This window comes from Mercenaria mercenaria, chromosome 9 (genome assembly GCF_021730395.1).
Source record: "Mercenaria mercenaria strain notata chromosome 9, MADL_Memer_1, whole genome shotgun sequence".
Lineage (NCBI taxonomy): Eukaryota > Metazoa > Mollusca > Bivalvia > Venerida > Veneridae > Mercenaria > Mercenaria mercenaria.
In genome coordinates this window covers 44168427-44187969 of record NC_069369.1, presented here as the reverse complement: position 1 = coordinate 44187969, position 19543 = coordinate 44168427, and the positions used below count along the sequence as shown (strand labels likewise).

The following is a 19543-nucleotide window of genomic DNA, read 5'->3' as shown; positions in this document are numbered from 1 at the left end:
ATTAAAATCTTTTGACCTCTCTAGAGGCCATATTTTTCAATGGATCTTCATGAAAATTGATCTGAATGTTCACCTTGATGATATCTAGGTCATTTTTGAAACTGGGTCACGTGCGGTCAAAAACTAGGCCAGTAGGTATAAAAATAGAAAAACCTTGTGACCTCTCTAGAGGCCATATTTTCCATGAGATCTTCATGAAAATTAGTGAGAATGTTCACCTTGATGATATCTAGGTAAAGTTCAAAACAGGGTCACATACCTTCGAAAACTAGGTCAATAGGTCAAATAATGGAAAAACCTTGTGACCTCTCTAGAGACCATATTTTTCAATGGATCTTCATGAAAATTGGTCAGAATTTTTATCTTGATAATATCTAGGTCAAGTTCAAAACTGGGTCACATGAGCTCAAAAACTAGGTCACTATGTCAAATAATAGAAAAAACGACGTCATACTCAAAACTGGGTCATGTGGGAAGAGGTGAGCGATTCAGGACCATCATGGTCCTCTTGTTTGGATTTCTTCTTTTTGTTGTTCCTGTCCGTTTGGCTTCAATAGTCAAGTTCTTTAAATTTTGCTCCCATCCTCTGATGTAACCCTTCGGGCGTATATTGCCCCACTTGGCGGCGCTCTTGTTTGAATTACTTCCCTTTTATTAGCTCACCTGAGTTTTTGTGATCGCTTGATGTCCGGCGTTCGTCGTCTGTCTGTCTGTCATCTATCAACATTTAGCTTGTGTATGCAATAGAGGCTGTATTTTATTCCCCCCACTTTGGGGGTGGGGGGTGCATATAGATTTGCCCTTGTCCTTCCGTCCGTCCGTCTGAGAATGTTGTGTCGCGCCTAGGTCCAAAAGTATTTGACTTAGAGTCACAAAACTTTACAGGAATGTTGGTCAGCATGTGTAGTTGTGCACCTGGGGTTTTGCGTCAGGATTTATTCAGTCGTGTAGGAGTTATGGTCCCAGACTTAGTAAAAAATTGGTCTTTTTAATGTTTTGTCGCGCGTAGCTCCAAAAGTATTTGACCTAGAGTCACCAAAGTTTACAGGAATGTTGATCAGCATGTGCAGTTGTGCACCTGGGGTTTCGCATCCGGATTCATTCAGTTGTGTAGGAGTTATGGCCCAGGGATATAAATTAACACTCGCCCAGTCGCTCAGTGCGACCAGATTTGAAGCTGGTCAAGTCAATTTTCCAAAATAGTCGCCCAGCCGGCGAATGGCTTTGGATTCTCCTAATGTCAATATTCTGGGGTTTTCCGAGACTGTCTTATTAATATGCACTACGTCACTTTAATCGACCAATTAAAATTACCGATATATACTACGACCAATCGGAATACGCGGATCATTTACTCCGTCACTAACAATGGCTGCGCCCATAGAAATACAGCACTAGAAAGTAGAGGTTTATTGAAGGTTGTTAAAGAGCTTAGAACGGCCGGTCGCGGCGACAAAAGGAAATATTCAAATATTATCAGGATTATTAAAAGACCTGAAGGCCAATGAGGACTTTTAATGAAAAATGGGCTGTTAACAGACCGCGGCTGCATAGAACACCGACCTCAACATGGTTTGTACTTTTTGTACAAGTAATAATTTCGTTACGAGTTGCGAGTCCTGTAACTCGACAATGTAACAAAATACTAGAATTCAGATGTCCATAAGCGTGCAGCCTCTATCAAAATGCCCATAAACAACCCAAATCCTCTAGTGCTGCAAAACTCATTCAAACAATAAGTGCGTCTGTGTTTGAGAGGCTATGTCCTATATTTAGAACATGTCATGCACTGGTTGATTACAACATTCCTTTTCAGTGTGAGTTTGATGAGTGTTCTGTAATTATATTTAAGAAATTGATGTATTTTGGCAGGAAGCAGATTACAAGACTTATTATTAAGTATGCCGATCTAAACCACTGTTAGTATATTTTTCCGCTAATAATAGCTGGGCCCCTAACTTTTAGGCTGGGCCCCTAGAATTTGCCTGTAAAGAGCCCAGATGGCTAATAGGGTCCGAGTGTTAATTTATATCCCTGATGGCTCCTGATTTAGTTAAAAATTGGTCATTTTAATGTTGTGTCATGCGTAGCTCCAAAAGTATTTGACCTAGAGTCACCAAAGTTTACAGGAATGTTGGTCAGCATGTGCAGTTGTGCACCTGGGGTTTCTCGTCCGGATTCATTCAGTATTGTAGGAGTTATGGCCCCTGACCTAGGAAAAAATTTGTGTCCTTTATTATGTAGTTGGGGCATCTGTGTCCTATGGACACATTTCTAGTTCAACTGATCTTCATGAAATTTGGTCAGAATGATTACCTAGGTAAAATTAAGGCCAAGTTCGAAAATGGGTCATCTGGGATCAAAAACTAGGTCACTAGGTCAAATCAAAGAAAAACCTATAGGCAGTATTTTTCAATTGGTCTTCATGAAATTTAGTGGGAATGATTGCCTTGATGAAATCTAGGTCGAGTTTGAATATGGGTCATCTGAGGTCAAAAACTAGGTCACTAGGTCAAATTATAGAAAAATCTTGTGTATGTGATGGAGACTGTATTTTTCAATTGATTTTCATGAAATTTGGTCAGAATAATTGCCTTGATGAAATCTAGGTCGAGTTTGAAAATGGGTCATCTGGGGTTCAAAAGTAGGTCATTAGGTCAAATCAAAGAAAAACCTTGTGTATGCAATAGAGGCTGTTTCGTCCGCCCCCCCCCCCCCTTCCAATGAGTGGTGGGGGCATATAGATTTGCTCTTGTCCATCCTTCCGAGAATGTTGTGTCGTGCGTAGCTCCAAAAGTATTTGACATAGTCACAAAACTTTACAGGAATGTTGGTCAGCATGTGTAGTTGTGCACCTGGGGTTTCGTGTTCGGATTCATGTGTGGTCAAAAAACTAGGTCAGTATGTCAAATCATAGGAAAAGCTAGTTATCAGGGGTTAGAATTAGGTCAGGTGAGCGTTTCAGGGCCTACAGGGACCTCTTGTTTATAATTAGCCAAAATAATTCAATATGCAACTACAGGTGGTAGTGTAAAGAAATTTGCTGTGACGGGCATATATTATGACATTCTGGCACTCTTGTTTATTTTCCTTAACATTTTAAAAAGACAATCACATTAAATCTTTAATATGGAGATATTAGCATTTGAAAGCATTCACCAATTATAGATTTCCAGACATTTTCAACCTTTATAATGTCATCTTGAATTATATGATATATAGTTATGACTTATGTACATTGTTAGTATGTTGCCTTATTACTTAGAATACATGTATGTTGTTTTGGCATGCAATATGATTTGTGAAAAGTGTCCCTAGGCTGTTGACGTTGGTAACTCTGTTAAAAATTCTTGTTGTACGGAGAAAAGATAACATTCAGAATTCAGAAACATTAAAAGAATCCTGATTCTCTCTACCTGTTACATGAAAACCTAGATAATTTGAAAACTATTTACTGTATTATTTTTATAGAATGAAATTTAGAGATGATGTTGTTAATAATTTAAAAATAAGAACTGTATTCTTCTCTTGTAGGCAACATTGAATGGTATCAACAGTGTCCAAAAAGTGTTACAGTCATTTCGAGACCGTAATGTAAATCATGATCTCATCAGTGGTTATTATGGAACACTCATTGAAATGTTTGAATGTGACAAGACATTCTTTACATGTGTAGAGGTCACAGCAGGGGGAAGGTTAGTTGTATAGTGTTGCGGTTTATGGAACTTTCTTTTCCCATATTTTTATGCCCCCAAAGGGAGGCATATTAGTTTTCAACTGTCCGTTCGTTCGTTCGTTAGTCACAATGTTAACTTTTTGCATGAAGGCACTTTGCTTGCGAACCACTGCACCCAGGACCTTCAAACTTCACATACTGATAGTACTTATTGAGTACACGACCCCTACTGACTTTGGGGTCACCAGGTCAAAGGTCAAGGCAGGGGGCATTTGTCACCATTAGTGACAGCTCTTGTTGCAATCTTATTTTTAGCTCACCACAGCACGAAGTGCTCAAGGTGAGCTTTTGTGATCGCCCTGTGTCCCTCCTCCATCAGTCCGTCGTCTTCCTTTGTCAACAATTTGACTGTTAACACTCTAGAGGTAACAGTTTTGGCTTAATCTTAATGAAACTTGGTCAGAATGTTACCCTCAATAAAATCATGGAGGAGTTCGATATTAGGTCATCTGGGGTCAAAATTTAGGTCACCAGGTCAAAATTTAGGTCACCAGGTAAAATCAAAGGAAAAGGTTAACACTCTAGAGGCCACTTTTTAGACCCTATCTTCGTGAAACTTGGTCAGAATGTTTACCTTGATGACCTTTAACCCAAGTTCAAATCTTGGTCATGGTGGGTCAAAAACTAGGTCACCCAGTCAAATTAAAGGAATAGCTTGTTAACACTAGAGGCCACATTTATGACCCAATCTTCATGAAACTCAGTCAGAATGTTTATCTTGATGACCTCTAGGCAAAGTTCGAATCTGGGTCATGTAAGGGGAAAAAAACTAGGTCACCCGGTCATATCAAAGGAAAAGCTTGTTAACACTAGGGTCCACATTTTTGATTCAATCTTCATAAAACTTAGTCAGAATGTTTGGTATCATGAAGTCTTGTATGATTTCGACTCGGGGTCATGTAGGGTCAAAAACTAGCTCACTTGGTAAATTAGTCATATTAGTTTTCAACTGTCCGTCCGTTAGTTCGTTCGTTAGTCACAATGTTAACTTTTTGCATGAAGGCACTTTACTCGCCAACCACTGCACCCAGGACCTTCAAACTTCACGTGCTGATAGTACTTATTGAGTACACCACCCCTACTGACTTTGGGGTCACCAGGTCAAAGGTCAAGGTCACAGGGGCCAACGTTAACTTTTTGCATGAAGGCACTTTACTCGCGAACCACTGCATCCAGGATCTTCAAACTTCACCTGCTGATAGTACTTATTGAGTACACCACCCCTATTGACTTTGGGGTCACCAAGTCAAAGGTCAAGGTCACAGGGGCCAATGTTAACTTTTTGCATGAAGGCACTTTACTCGCGAACCACTGCACCCAGGACCTTCAAACTTCACATGCTGATAGCACTTATTGAGTACACCACCCCTACTGACTTTGGGGTCACCAGGTCAAAAGTCAAGGTCATAGGGGCCAACGTTAACTTTTTGCATGAAGGCACTTTACTCGCGTACCACTGCACCCAGGACCTTCAAACTTCACATGCTGATAGTACTTATTGAGTACACCACTCCTACTGACTTTGGGGTCACCAGGTCATAGGTCAAGGTCACAGGGGCCAATGTTAATTTTTTGCATGAAGGCACTTTTCTTCGAATCACTTCACCCAGGACCTTCAAACTTTACATGCTGATAGTACTTTATGAGTACACCAACCCTACTGACTTTGGGGTCACAAGGTCAAAGGTCAAGGTCACAGGGGCCAACGTTAACTTTTTGCATGAAGGCCATTACATGCAAACCACTTCATTCAGGACCTTCAAACTTCACATGCTGATAGTACTTATTGAGTGCACCACCCCTACTGACTTTGGGGTCACCAGGTCAAAGGTCAAGGTGCTGCGGGGGCATTTGTCACCATTAGTGACAGCTCTTGTTTTAATGTAAGCTGGTATGTCAGAATCCACCAATGGGAATGGATTGAAACTTGACACTCTTCTTCACTGTCATGATCTGACATGCACTGTGCAGGTCCCATAACTCTACTTTGCATTTTTAGCTCACCTGTCACGAAGTGACAAGGTGAGCTTTTGTGATCGCGCAGTGTCCGTCGTCCGTGCATGCGTCCGTCCGTGCGTAAACTTTTCCTTGTGACATCTCTAGAGGTCACATTTTTCATGGGATCTTTATGAAAATGGGTCAGAATGTTCATCTTGGTAAATTCTAGGTCAAATTCGAAACTGGGTCATGTGCCGTCAAAAACTAGGTCAGTAGGTCTAAAAATAGACAAACCTTGTGACCTCTCTAGAGGCCATAATTTTCAATGGATCTTCATGAAAATTGGTCAGAATGTTCACCTTGATGATATCTAGGTCATGTTCGAAACTGGGTCACGTGCCTTCAACAACTAGGTCAGTAGGTCTAAAAATAGAAAAACCTTGTGACCTCTCTAGAGGCCATATATTTCACAAGATCTTCATGAAAGTTGGTCAGAACGTTCACCTTGATGATATCTAGGTCAAGTTCGAAACTGGGTCACGTGCCTTCAAAAACTAGCTCAGGTCAAATAATAGAAAAACCTTGTGACCTCTCTAAAGGCCATATTTTTCATTAGATCTGTATGAAAGTTGGTCTGAATGTTCATCTTGATGATATCTAGGTCAAGTTCGAAACCGGGTCACGTGCGGTCAAAAACTAGGTCAGTAGGTCTAAAAATAGAAAAACCTTGTGACCTCTCTAGAGGCCATATATTTCATGAAATCTTCATGAAAATTGGTCAGAATGTTCATCTTGATGATATCTAGGTCAAGTTCGAAAGTGGGTCACGTGCCATCAAAAACTAGGTCAGTAGGTCAAATAATAGAAAAACCTTGTGATCTCTCTAAACACCATATTTTTCAATGGATCTTCATGAAAATTGGTCTGAGTGTTCATCTTGATGATATATAGGTCAAGTTCGAAACAGGGTCATCTGCTTTCAAAAACTAGGTCAGTAGGTCTAAAAATAGAAAAACCTTGTGACCTCTCTAGAGGCCATACTTGTGAATGGATCTCTATAAAAATTGTTCAGAATGTTCATCTTGATGATATATAGGTCAAGATCGAAAGTGGGTCACGTGCCATCAAAAAGTAGGTCAGTAGGTCAAATAATGAAAAAACGTGACCTCTCTAGAGGCCATATTTTTCATGGGATCTGTATGAAAGTTGGTCTGAATGTTTATCTTGATGATATCTAGGTCTAGTTTGAAACTGGGTCAACTGCGATCAAAAACTAGGTCAGTAGGTCTTGAAATAGAAAAACCTTGTGACCTCTCTAGAGGCCGTACCCTTGAATGGATCTTCATGAAAATTGGTCAGAATGTTCACCTTGATGATATCTAGGTCAAGTTTGAAACTGGGTTACGTGCCTTAAAAAACTAGGTCAATAGGTCAAATAATAGAAAAACCTTGTGACCTCTCTAGAGACCATATTTTTCAATGGATCTTCATGAAAATTGGTCAGAATTTTTATCTTGATAATATCTAGGTCAAGTTCAAAACTGGGTCACATGAGCTCAAAAACTAGGTCACTATGTCAAATAATAGAAAAAACGACGTCATACTCAAAACTGGATCATGTGGGAAGAGGTGAGCGATTCAGGACCATCATTGTCCTCTTGTTCTTAAATTATTCCCCTTTTTCGACTTAGCTGTTTTTCGTTAAGTTTTTGTATGTAAGGAAATTGGACTTGCCCGTGCATTGGCGTCGGCGTCCTGATTTGGTTAAGTTTTTTTAATGTGAGCTGGTATCTCAGTATCCACTAATGAGAAAGGATTGAAACTTTACACACTTGTTCATTGTCATGATCTGACATGCACTGTGCAGGTCCCATAACTCTACTTTGCATTTTTCCAAAATTATTCCCCTTTTTCCACTAAGCTGTTTTTAGCTCACCTGTCACAAAGTGACAAGGTGAGCTTTTGTGATCACGCAGCGTCCTTCGTCCGTCTGTGCGTAAACTTTTGCTTGTGACCACTCTAGAGGTCACATTTTTCATGGGGTCAAGTTCAAAACAGGGTCACGTACCTTCGAAAACTTGGTAAATAGGTCAAATAATAGAAAAACCTTGTGACCTCTCTAGAGGCCATATTTTTCAATGGATCTTCATGAAAATTCGTCAGAATTTTTATCTTGATGATATCTAGGTCAAGTTCAAAACTGGGTCACATGAGCTCTAAAACTAGGTCTTTATGTCAAATAATAGAAATAACGACGTCATACTCAAAACTGGGTCATGTGAGAACAGGTGAGCGATTCAGGACCATCATGGTCCTCTTGTTATACCCCCACCAAACATGTTTGAGGGGGGTATATAGGAGGCAGTTTTGTCGTGTCCCGTCCCGTCGCGTCCCGAAATCTATTATCTCAGTTATTACCAAATGGATTTGATTCAAACTTAAAATACATGTTCCACCTTATCACCCACATCATGTGACACAAGGTGCATAACTCTTGACACCAAGTTTTCATGAATTATGTCCCCTTTTACTTAGAATTTAAGGTTAATTTTGTTGTATTTTCACTATATCTCAGTTATTACTAAATGGATTTGATTCAAACTTAAAATAGATGTTCCACCTCATCACCCACATCATGTGCCCACATCATGTGACACAAGGTGCATAACTCTGACACCAAGTTTTCATGAATTATGTCCCCTTTTACTTAGAATTTAAGGTTAATTTTGTTGTATTTTCACTATATCTCAGTTATTACTAAATGGATTTGATTCAAACTTAAAATAGTTGTTCCACCTCATCACCCAGATGATGTGACATAAGGTGCTTAACTCTGACATAAATTTTTTATGAATTATGTCCCCTTTTACTTTAAATTTAAGGTTGATTTTGATGTATTTTCACTAAATCTCAATTATTACAAAATGGATTTGATTCAAACTTAAAATAGATGTTCCACCTCATCACCCACATCATGTGACACAAGGTGCATAACTCTGACACCAATTTTTCATGAATTATGCCCCTTTTTACTTAGAATTTAAAAAACTAGGTCACTAGGTCATATCAAAGGAAAAGCTTGTTAACACTCTAGAGGCCACATTTAAGACTGTATCTTCATGAAACTTAGTCAGAATGTTAAACTTGATGATCTTTAGGTCAGGTTCGAATCTGGGTCATGTCGGGTCAAAAACAGGTCACAGGGTCATATCAAAGAAATAGCTTGTTAACACTCTAGTGGCCACATTTATGACCACATCTTAATGGAACTTGGTCAGAATGTTAATCTTGATGATCTGAAGGTCAGTAGGTCAGTTGAGCGATACAAGGCCTTCATGGCCCTCTTGTTTTTAATTGGGAACAAAAAGATACAGGACGCGAATAAGTACGGATAGGTACGGCGTACTACGTTTTACTGCGCCTGGCAACTTGCCCAGCGCGTGGATGGGTCTGCAGTGAACTACGCTTAAGTACCGTATTTACCCTAAGTCTTGGGACAGCATAAAATAATTATTTTTTTCACTGTCCCAAGACTTATTTCCCGAAAAATAATTATTTTGAAAAGTGTCCCAAAAATATGGACACAATTCTCGGTCATCGGGTAACATCCCCCACCCACCCGTGTTGAAAGCGAAAAAATAAACGTTGATTATCGGTAATTATTCTGTTGATAAACAAAGTAATTGGCCTTGTTTTCATCATCTATTAACACCCCCTCAAAGAGCTAAAAGTGTGTCGGTATCATGACATTAGAAGTGGAGATCAAAGCGGTATAGTTTCCCCGAGATTTTCATGGCATTACGTCATTACGTCATGTTTTCGCGCCAAGTTGTACATCACTGTTTGATCGTACCGCCTCGGTTCTTTAAAGAGCTGAGAAGTAGATCTAGTATTGTGAAAATCAATGAAAAAAACTTCTTTTTAATTTGTTAAAGTGAATGTGTAATATCCCGTATAAACTGACAGGTAAACGTGTCAAACTATAATAGCGGATATCTTACCTCTGTGACCTATTTGCCCTCAAGGAAATTTCAAAACGGTTTGAGAAGAATATCTTATTATAAAGTGTCGTGTCAAAAAATACATACGTACATGCACAAAGATTCATTCAAAACTTATTAAAAAACGCAACAACATCATTGTTTTTGTTGTTTTAAACCGCGTCCCGATTTTCTATTTACGTTCACGAGGTCACGTAACAGAAATCTGTTTGCCAAAAATCGTTTTACTTCATATTTTTAAATTGCTGCCGCTTTTTCATTATTTAAGATTTTTCTATTCTGTTTTTTGCACTTTCTGGTCAAAAGTCTGAATTTTATGCCTATAGTTTGCATCATTTATTTACTTTTAGAAAGAAATAAGTATTTAGGATCGCGCTGTTTGAAATTTTGCAAGTAATTTTATGAAAATTCGACCGTTTTTATAGAATTTTGCCTACATTTCTGTCGATACCTTTTTAAAATCGTTATAGAATTCAAATTATATTACTTCTCAATCTACGTTGAAAATCTGAAGCGATAAAATAAAAAAATGAATGTGTGACGCGCGTTTTTTGTATACGTGTCAATACACAAAAGTAACGGCGTTGTAAGTTAGACATTACGATAGGTCGCACGTGCTCGTGGAATGGAAAATTACCGGCATGGCGTTTTGATAGCTGTACGATTCGCGGGTAAATTCCAGTCAGTGGTAAATAAAAATAACTAACTAACGGAAAACGGACTTCCTGGCTGCAGTAAAAAAAAATATACAACACTTAACTGGTATGGTAAAAAAACACTTTACTGTCAAAAGACACGACACGAAAATGTTAAAAAAATAATCTTTGGTTCTTATAATTATTTGACATTTTGATCGATACAAAACCATACAATGTATAATAACGGTATTGACTTACATCTTGAATCAGTCACAACCATAGTCCCAACACTTTGGGACGAAAATATGCTGAGAAAATACATGTCCGAAAAATTAGGGACAAGAAAAATAATTATTTTTCCAGATTTTAAGGGTGTCCCAAGACTTAGGGTAAATACGGTACGTTCAGCTACGGATCAATACGCATGACTACGGTCGCATTAAGGTTTAGTAACTGGTCGGTAAGTTTCATATAAATAGGCCACGTGTAGCCAGCGTTTTCATTAGGATTATCTTGTGCATGTTCAAAAGTTGGAGAAACTTGCAAGTTTGGGACGAGTCTTGAATACGTTTTGACCAAGTGTTGGTACGGGTTGATAAGTATTACTTTGAGATACAGATGACTACGTTTCTATCCGTGGCTAGACGTAGCTATCTGTGCCGTATGTGTGACAGGGGTATTAGTTAGGTCATTCCAGTTGTCTCATTGTCTGTATACCTGTCATGTAAGCTTGATATCTCTTCATGGACTTATACCAAATTATGAACAAATGGAACTCAATTACTCATTTACTATTTTGATAAACACTTTTTTGTAAAGTTACAAATATTTAGTTGTGAGATACTTATAACTTCGTGGAAAGAAAAGGTGTAGGTTTTGCAGAATTCTGGCAAGACTCTTTATGTGATTAGACTGCAATAAAGTCTGCATTATTTAGAGTAGGTTTTAATAAGTTGTTTATTTCAGGTTATTTCACCACATTGTTGACAGTGATCAGACTGGAACAGCAATATTGAAAGAGATGAATAGACAACACTTGCCAGGAGAGGTAACCTTCATGCCTCTCAACAGATTGGATAACAGGGATACAGTCTACCCAGAAACCAATGTGAGTTGCAAGTGCTCAAGGTTCAGCCAAATTTTATGCTGCAACAACTTGAACAATTGTGTTGTTCTTAGCTCACCTGAGCCAAAGGCTCAAGATGAGCTTTTGTGACTGCTCGATCCCAAGTAATTACTGTGACCTTGACCTACTGATCTACTTTCTTGTTTTTAGCTCACCTGTCACGTAGTCACAAGGTGAGCTTTTGTGGTCACCTGACGTCCGTCTGTCTTCTGTCGTCCGTTCACAATTTCCTGTGAACACGATAGACTCCACAGTTTGCAATCAATTTTAATCAAACTTGCACACGACTTGTATTGGCATAATATCTCGGTTCCTTTTGAAAACTGGACAGATCCCATCATGGGTTCCAGAGTTATGGCCCCTTAAAGGGTCAAAATTTGCTATTTTTGGTTTGTGAACAAGATAGAGACCACATTTTGCAATCAGCCTTAATCAAACTTGCATACGACTTGTATTGACATAGCCCCATGTGGTTCTGGGACAATCTGTATATGAAAAGAATTGGAACCACTGCCTTACCCTTGCAGGTTCGTAAGAGGCAACTAATAGGGTCTTAACACTTGGTTTTGCTGTAATTCTGTGATTCCAGCAGGTATACAAATTTTGGTTCCATACCTCATGTTTTTATTTCGATGTAAATGAGATATGAAACCAAAATAAACTATACTGTGTTGGTGCACCGTAAAGCCCAAATAAATAAATAAATGTATTGGCATAATATTTCAGTTCCTTCCGAAAACTGGCCAGATCCCATTATGGGTTCCAGAGTGATAGCCCCTTAAAGGGCCAAAATTTGTTATTTTTGGCTTGTGAACACAATAGAGACCACATTTTGCAGTCAACTTTAATCAAACTTGCACACAACTTGTATTGGCATAATATCTCGGTTCCTTTCAAAAACTGGCCAGATCCTATCATGGGTTCCAGAGTTATGGCCCCTTAAAGGTCCAAAAGTTGCTATTTTGGCTTTTGCAGCTATGTAGAGACTTCATTAATGGTTTGATTTGATAAAACTTGCAGAATATCTTCAACAACAATAAATCTTGGATTCCATGATGAATCTGTCAGATCCAATCATAGATTCCGGAGTTACGGCCCTGAATTGACCCCTAAAAGAGGCAAAATTTGGTGATTTTTACCTTGTGAACATGATAGAATTGACATTTTATTTTTGAATTTAACCACACTTACTCACAACTTGAGTCACAATAAGATCTCGGTTCCTTTCGAAAATGGCTAGATTCCATCATGGGTTCCAGAGTTGCTGCCCCTGAAAGGGGGAAAATTTTCTATTTTGGCCTTTTCAGCTATATAGAGGTTTCATTTATGCTTTGATTTGATACAAACTTGCACAGAATAATTATCTTGATGATCTCTAGGCCTGGACCGAAACTAGGTCATATCGGGTCAAAAACTCGGTCATCAGGTCAAATCAAAAGAAAAGTTTGTAAACAGCCTAGAGGCCCCATTTTTCACCCTATCTTCACTAAACTTGGTCAGAATGTTTATCTTGATGGTTCCATAGGCCAAATTTGAAACTGGGACATACTTCTGATAAACATTTTTTCTGAAAAATATTTTTGTGATGTAAGTGTTTGGACAGTCTTGTAAAGCCATAGATATATAGCAGTCAAAGTATTAATTACCTAAAAATTCTACAAGAAAAAAAAAATTAAATTTCTAAAAGATATAAATATATTGCTGCTTAAAGGCATTAATGTTAGTAAATTCCTGACAAAAAGAACTGTAATCAGGTGAAAGTCTCTGTGATTGATAAAGTTCCTGTTTCCATCTAATATTTTCTAATCTTGTTAAGTTCTGAATTAAATTACTATTTGAAATAAAGTAGTATAAGAGACTTACTCAATGTCTAAGAAACATTTTAAAATTTCTAGCAACAAAGTTTATCTCCATTTTGTTTTCCTCCAAGAAAGAACTTCCTGTTTACAGTTCGTTCAAATTTTAATATTCATGGGCAATTTCCTTTGGTATACTATAAGTACTGAATTGAACATTTAGAGTGCTAATAATATCTGTATGTACAGTACAAGGGGGATTTGTCCATGTATTTACTGATTTAATTTGCACAGTTGATTATAATAGCAAAAGAGACGGAAAAAATTGGGACTACTTTTTGAGCTTCAGCAGCCAAACATTGTATCTTCATTTTAATTGGTTCTTTCCTTGATGAGGTTTCTAAATATAAGGAAACCATCTGGTATCAGTTACCTCTCACTATCTATTGATACATCAACTGAACAGCAGAATATTTTATTGACCCTTAGATATCTAATGACTGTCAATCAGTCAAGGTATAGATTAATCAAGTTATGATGATACAACAGACTAGCAAAATAGTATAATTCTTTGGCTATATGACATTTAACCCTAATGAAACTTAATGTTTTACTTATATACTTGTATACTTGTTTGTGCTATTGTTTGAGAGTTCAATAATAAAGAAAAGAAGCAGTTATATTAAAATGATTACTACATCTAATTAATTTAGAGACTTGTGTTTTTTGCAAACTATAAGTGATTTTTTGAGTCGGCTAAAGGCTGAAAGCCTTTTGACGAGTCCTTGCTGTTCAGCTATTCTCTAAATGGACCGAATAACACGTGAAGGGATGTAGTTCCATTAGATTTCTCAAACTTCAAACAGTTCACTGCATGAATGAAGTTAAGTTGTGTCAATTCCCTTTGCTATGACCAATATACGATGTAATCTGTCATATTTATGACTTGTAATTGTGCAATACTCGAATGTAACTCATTAAGCATAAATGTGCATTTTAAGAATTGCGCAGGCTTACAAAGCTTGGGTAACATCCAGCGAAAGACAAAAAATAGTTCCACAGGGCTCCAGATAAGATGCGTATTAGCATAAATTACGTATAGAAATAATAATAATTTCTAAGCGTATAAAAACGTATATAAAATTACAGAAACGCACACAATGCTTTTTTAAAAACAAAATCTGAATCGTCTGGATGCGTTAGGTAACATAGCCGATCAGCCTTAATTCTCCCACATTGAACGTAAACACGCATCGTATGATTTCTATAAACTTTGCGTGGGTTGAATTTTGCAGTCAGTAAACGGATAAATTATCGGAAGAAGAAGCTCTTACTGGTTTGTTTAGTTACTACTGATATTAAAAATGATTTTAATTCTTATTTTTCGAGAAATAAACAAATCGGTGAAACATTAAATTGTATTTTCTTGTAGTTTTTGAAATCGAAAGTAGATCGTCTATGTTTGGCTGCTTTCACGAAATGAAACAACTTTTTTATGAAAAGATTTAAATAAGAGGTAATTCAACCGTAAACTTCAATGTCAGATACTGCCAATTGCTGCTAAATGTCTTCGTATCATCACAATTTGTAAAATATATTGTTGAAACTGGAGAAAAGTGTAATCGTATCCGGATATAATATTTTGGGTAAATATCGAGCTGTGTTATGAAATTTTAAGAAAAAAACTAAAAACAAACTGAAACTGGTAGACTATACTGTCAGTACATCAATCATTAGCCGACTCAGGCCCTTCAGGCCTTTGATTTCTAATTTAGATTTCTTGTTTCATTTCAATTTATTTGAATACCTGTACCTGTATAAAAAAGAGGAAAGTGATGAATTAATGAATTTAAAAAACTTTACATTGTTAATATGTTGCCCCTCTTACTTAGAAGATGTTGTGTTGGCATGCATTTTGTTTTGTGAAAAACCTCCCTAGGTTGGGTTCGTTAACTGTTACAAACTCTTGTTGTGTATATCATTTGAATGTTATGGTTTATTGATTTTGCCTGAAGTGTTAAGGCCTTGAATTTGTGACATTTAACAATTTATGTGGAGACATATGTTTTTGTGAAAAACAATCTCTGGTATTTTGTAGAGAATTAACAAAGTGGAGATACTTTATTCTCATGTAGATGCTTAGCCCCATCTAACAGGATCATGTGGAGTAAATTTAACATCTGACCTGTACAAAGATTTTACTTTTATATTTCAGGATGCAATACCAATGATCAGCAAGCTTCGTTATGATGATAAATACGGTCCTGCTTTAAAACACGTCTTCTCTAAAACATTGATCTGTAGAAGTATGGAAGTGGCCACACAGATAGCTAGAACACAGAACCTTGATTGTATTACATTAGATGGTAGGTTTTAAACTGAAACCATTGTGGTCAAGAGAAAATATAGTTATAGGTTATTAACTTTGTATGTGGATATATGCACAAGTTCTGCAGAGGAGCGCAATATTATCCGCCAAAGAATGAGTTAACGAGAACTTTTTATTACATACCTACTATCAAATAATTAATTATGTCTCCCCCAGGAGACATATTGTTTTTGCCCTGTCCGTCCGTCCGTACATCACAGTTCATTTCCGAGCAATAACTGGAGAACCATTTGACCTAGAACCTTCAAACTTCATAGGGTTGTAGGGCTGCTGGAGTAGACGACCCCTATTGTTTTTGGGGTCACTCCGTCAAAGGTCAAGGTCACAGGGGCCTGAACATTGAAAACCATTTCCGATCAATAACTAGAGAACCACTTGACCCAGAATGTTGAAACTTCATAGGATGATTGATCATGAAGAGTAGATGACCCCTATTGATTTTGGGGTCACTCCGTCAAAGGTCAAGGTCACAGGGACCTGAACATTGAAAACCATTTCCGATCAATAACTAGAGAACCACTTGACCCCGAATGTTGAAACTTCATAGGATGATTGGTCATTAAGAGTAGATGACCCCTATTGATTTTGGGGTCACTCCGTCAAAGGTCAAGGTCACAGGGGCCTGAACATTGAAAACCATTTCCGATCAATAACTAGAGAACCACTTGACCCTGAATGTTGAAACTTCATAGGATGATTGGTCATGAAGAGTAGATGACCCCTATTGATTTTGGGGTCACTCCGTCAAAGGTCAAGGTCACAGGGGCCTGAACATTGAAAACCATTTCCGATCAATAACTAGAGAACCACTTGACCCTGAATGTTGTAACTTCATAGGATGATTGGTCATGAAGAGGGGATGACCCCTATTGATTTTGGGGTCACTCCGTCAAAGGTCAAGGTCACAGGGGCCTGAACATTGAAAACCATTTCCGATCAATAACTAGAGAACCACTTGACCCAGAATGTTGAATCATGAAGAGTAATTGACCCCTATTGATTTTGGGGTCACTCCTTCAAAGGTCAAGGTCACAGGGGCCTGAACATTGAAAACCATTTCCGATCAATAACTAGAGAACCACTTGACCCAGAATGTTGAAACTTCATATGATGATTGTACATGCAAAGTAGATGACCTCTGACGATTTTGGGGTCACTCTGTGAAAGGTCAAGGTCACAGGGGCCCGAACATTGAAAACCATTTCCGGTCAGTAACTTGAGAACCACTTGACCCAGAATGATGAAACTTCATAGGATGATTGAACATGCAGATTAGATGACCCCTATTGATTTTGGGGTCACTCCTTCAAAGGTCAAGGTCACAGGGGCCTGAACATGGAAAACCATTTCCGATCAATAACTAGAGAACCACTTGACCCAGAATGTTGAAACTTCATAGGATGATTGTACATGCAAAGTAGATGACCTCTAACGATTTTGGGGTCACTCTGTGAAAGGTCAAGGTCACAGGGGCCCGAACATTGAAAACCATTTCCGGTCAGTAACTTGAGAACCACTTGACCCAGAATGATGAAACTTCATAGGATGATTGAACAGCAGATTAGATGACCCTATTGAATTTGGGGTCACTCCGTAAAGGTCAAGGTCACAGGGCCTGAACATTGAAAACCATTTCCGATCAATAACTAGAGACACTTGACCAGAAGTTGAATCATGAAGGTAATTGACCCCTATTGATTTTGGGGTCACTCCTTCAAAGGTCAAGGTCACAGGGGCCTGAAAATGGAAAACCATTTCCGATCAATAACTAGAGAACCACTTGACCCAGAATGTTGAAACTTCATAGGATGATTGTACTTGCAAAGTAGATGACCCGTAACGATTTTGGGGTCACTGTGAAAGGTCAAGGTCACAGGGGCCCGAACATTGAAAACCATTTCCGGTCAGTAACTTGAGAACCACTTGACCCAGAAGGATGAAACTTCATAGGATGATTGGTCATGCAGAGTAGATGACCCCTAACGATTTTAGGGTCACTCTGTTAAAGGTCAAGGCCACAGGGGCCTGAACATGGAAAACCATTTCCAGTCAATAACTTGAGAACCTCTCGACCCAGAATGTTGGAACTTCATAGGATGATTGTTCATGCAGAGTAAATGACCCCTATTGATTTTGGGGTCACTCTGTTAAAGGTCAAGGTCACAGGGGCCTGAACATTGATAACCAGTTCCGATCAATAACTTGAGAACCACTTGACCCAGAATGTTGAAACTTCATAGGATGATTGAACATGCAGATTAGATGACCCCTATTGATTTTGGGGTCAGTCTATTAAAGGTCAAGGTCGTAGTGGCCTGTTCATGTAAAATAATTTTTTGGAAATAACTTGAGAACCACTTGACCTACAATGTTGAAACTTAATAGGATGATTGGACATGCAGAGTAGATGACCCCTATTTATTTTGAGGTCACTTGATCAAAGGTCAGGGTCACAGGAGCCTGAACAGTGACTTGAGAACCACTAGGCCAAGAGTGTTGAAATTTAGCGGGATGACTGGACATGCCAAGTAGATGATCCCTATTGCAGCCAACCATCAGTGTCTCTTTGACTTTCGCTCCTGACCCCTATTGACTTCTTGCCTATAGGACTTTGCATTGGGGGAGACATGCGCTTTTTTACAAAAGCATTTTCTAGTTTATGTTTAAATTATCGTTCTGTAACAAAAGACAGGAAAAATACGGAAAGAATTTAGCCGAAAATGTAATGAACAAATCAAACTGACGCGCAGTAATATTTTCTGCAAAAATGACGTCAACTTGTCGCAACATGTGCGTGGATGCCATGGACGTCACGCGATTCTTTCCATTACAACGTTAAGAAAACATTCCACGTCCGATATGAAAGCGTTCCACGTCGGTATGGAAAAATATTGCACGATCGCGGTCCATTGAAACTCAATGGAAAATAATTTCAAGTATGTAATAAAATCTGATATTGTGCCTGGTGTTGATACATGCTTGTGTACTGGTAGAGGATAAATTGGCGTTCTGAGTTGCTGCCTTTGTATGTAAAGTGCAGTTAGGTATTATATACTGTTAAATTTTCCTTTCAGTAGTGATGTTCTAAGGATCATGATTTAGGGTTGAACTACAAGCTTCTGTCTTCCTTAATATGTAGCTGTTTGCTGAAAAATACGAATATGGCAGAGAAATATTTAGGAAGTGGCTATACAGGATATTCAAGTTTTTTTCATGAATATTATGTCAGATATTTTTCTTACAATTCAATGAAAATAAAAACCTTATTTATGATAAAAACTTGAATTTTCTGTTTATTGTGTACACAAATTTTGGTTGCCCTTGTCCATCTGCTTGTAGTCCATCCATCTGTCCGAATTTGTGCCATGCATATCTCAAAAAGTATATGACCTAGGGTCATGAAACATGAGAGAAATAAATGCAGCATGTGAAGTTCAGGCTTTCAAGTGGCCCTAAAATTCGTAAAAAATCTTAGTTATTAGCTGGACTACGAAGTATGGAAAGCTATCCTACTCGACACGGGGTCAGCGTCTTTCCGCGTCCCCACCTTAGTTAAAGTTTTGATGCACTTTCTCTTACCTTTTATTACTTGATTGATTTGCTTCAAAAATAGTTATTCCTCATCATAGCCTACATCATATGGCACAGGGCTCATAACTCTGGCACCAATATTTCATGAATTATCCCCATTTTTACTTAGAATTTCAGGATAAAGATTTGGTGCACTTTCACTTTATCTCAGTTATTATGTCTCCCCCCCCCCCCCCCCCCCCCTCCCTCCGGAGACATATTGTTTTTGCCCTGTCCGTCCGTCCGTACGTCACACTTCATTTCCGAGCAATAACTGGAGAACCATTTGACCTAGAACCTTCGAACTTCATAGGGTTGTAGGGCTGCTGGAGTAGACGACCCCTATTGT

At 38.3% G+C, this 19543-nt stretch overlaps 1 protein-coding gene across 1 annotated transcript in view; it reads left to right on the top strand.

The window, feature by feature from the left end:
• LOC123546154 (structural maintenance of chromosomes protein 3-like) overlaps window positions 1-19543 on the top strand; it is a 446003-nt gene that overhangs the window by 240908 nt on the left and 185552 nt on the right. The window contains exons 16-18 of the mRNA XM_053551316.1: window positions 3535-3695; window positions 11280-11421; window positions 15451-15601. Coding sequence (XP_053407291.1) covers window positions 3535-3695; window positions 11280-11421; window positions 15451-15601 — 454 coding nt within the window. The remainder of the gene's footprint in view (window positions 1-3534; window positions 3696-11279; window positions 11422-15450; window positions 15602-19543) is intronic.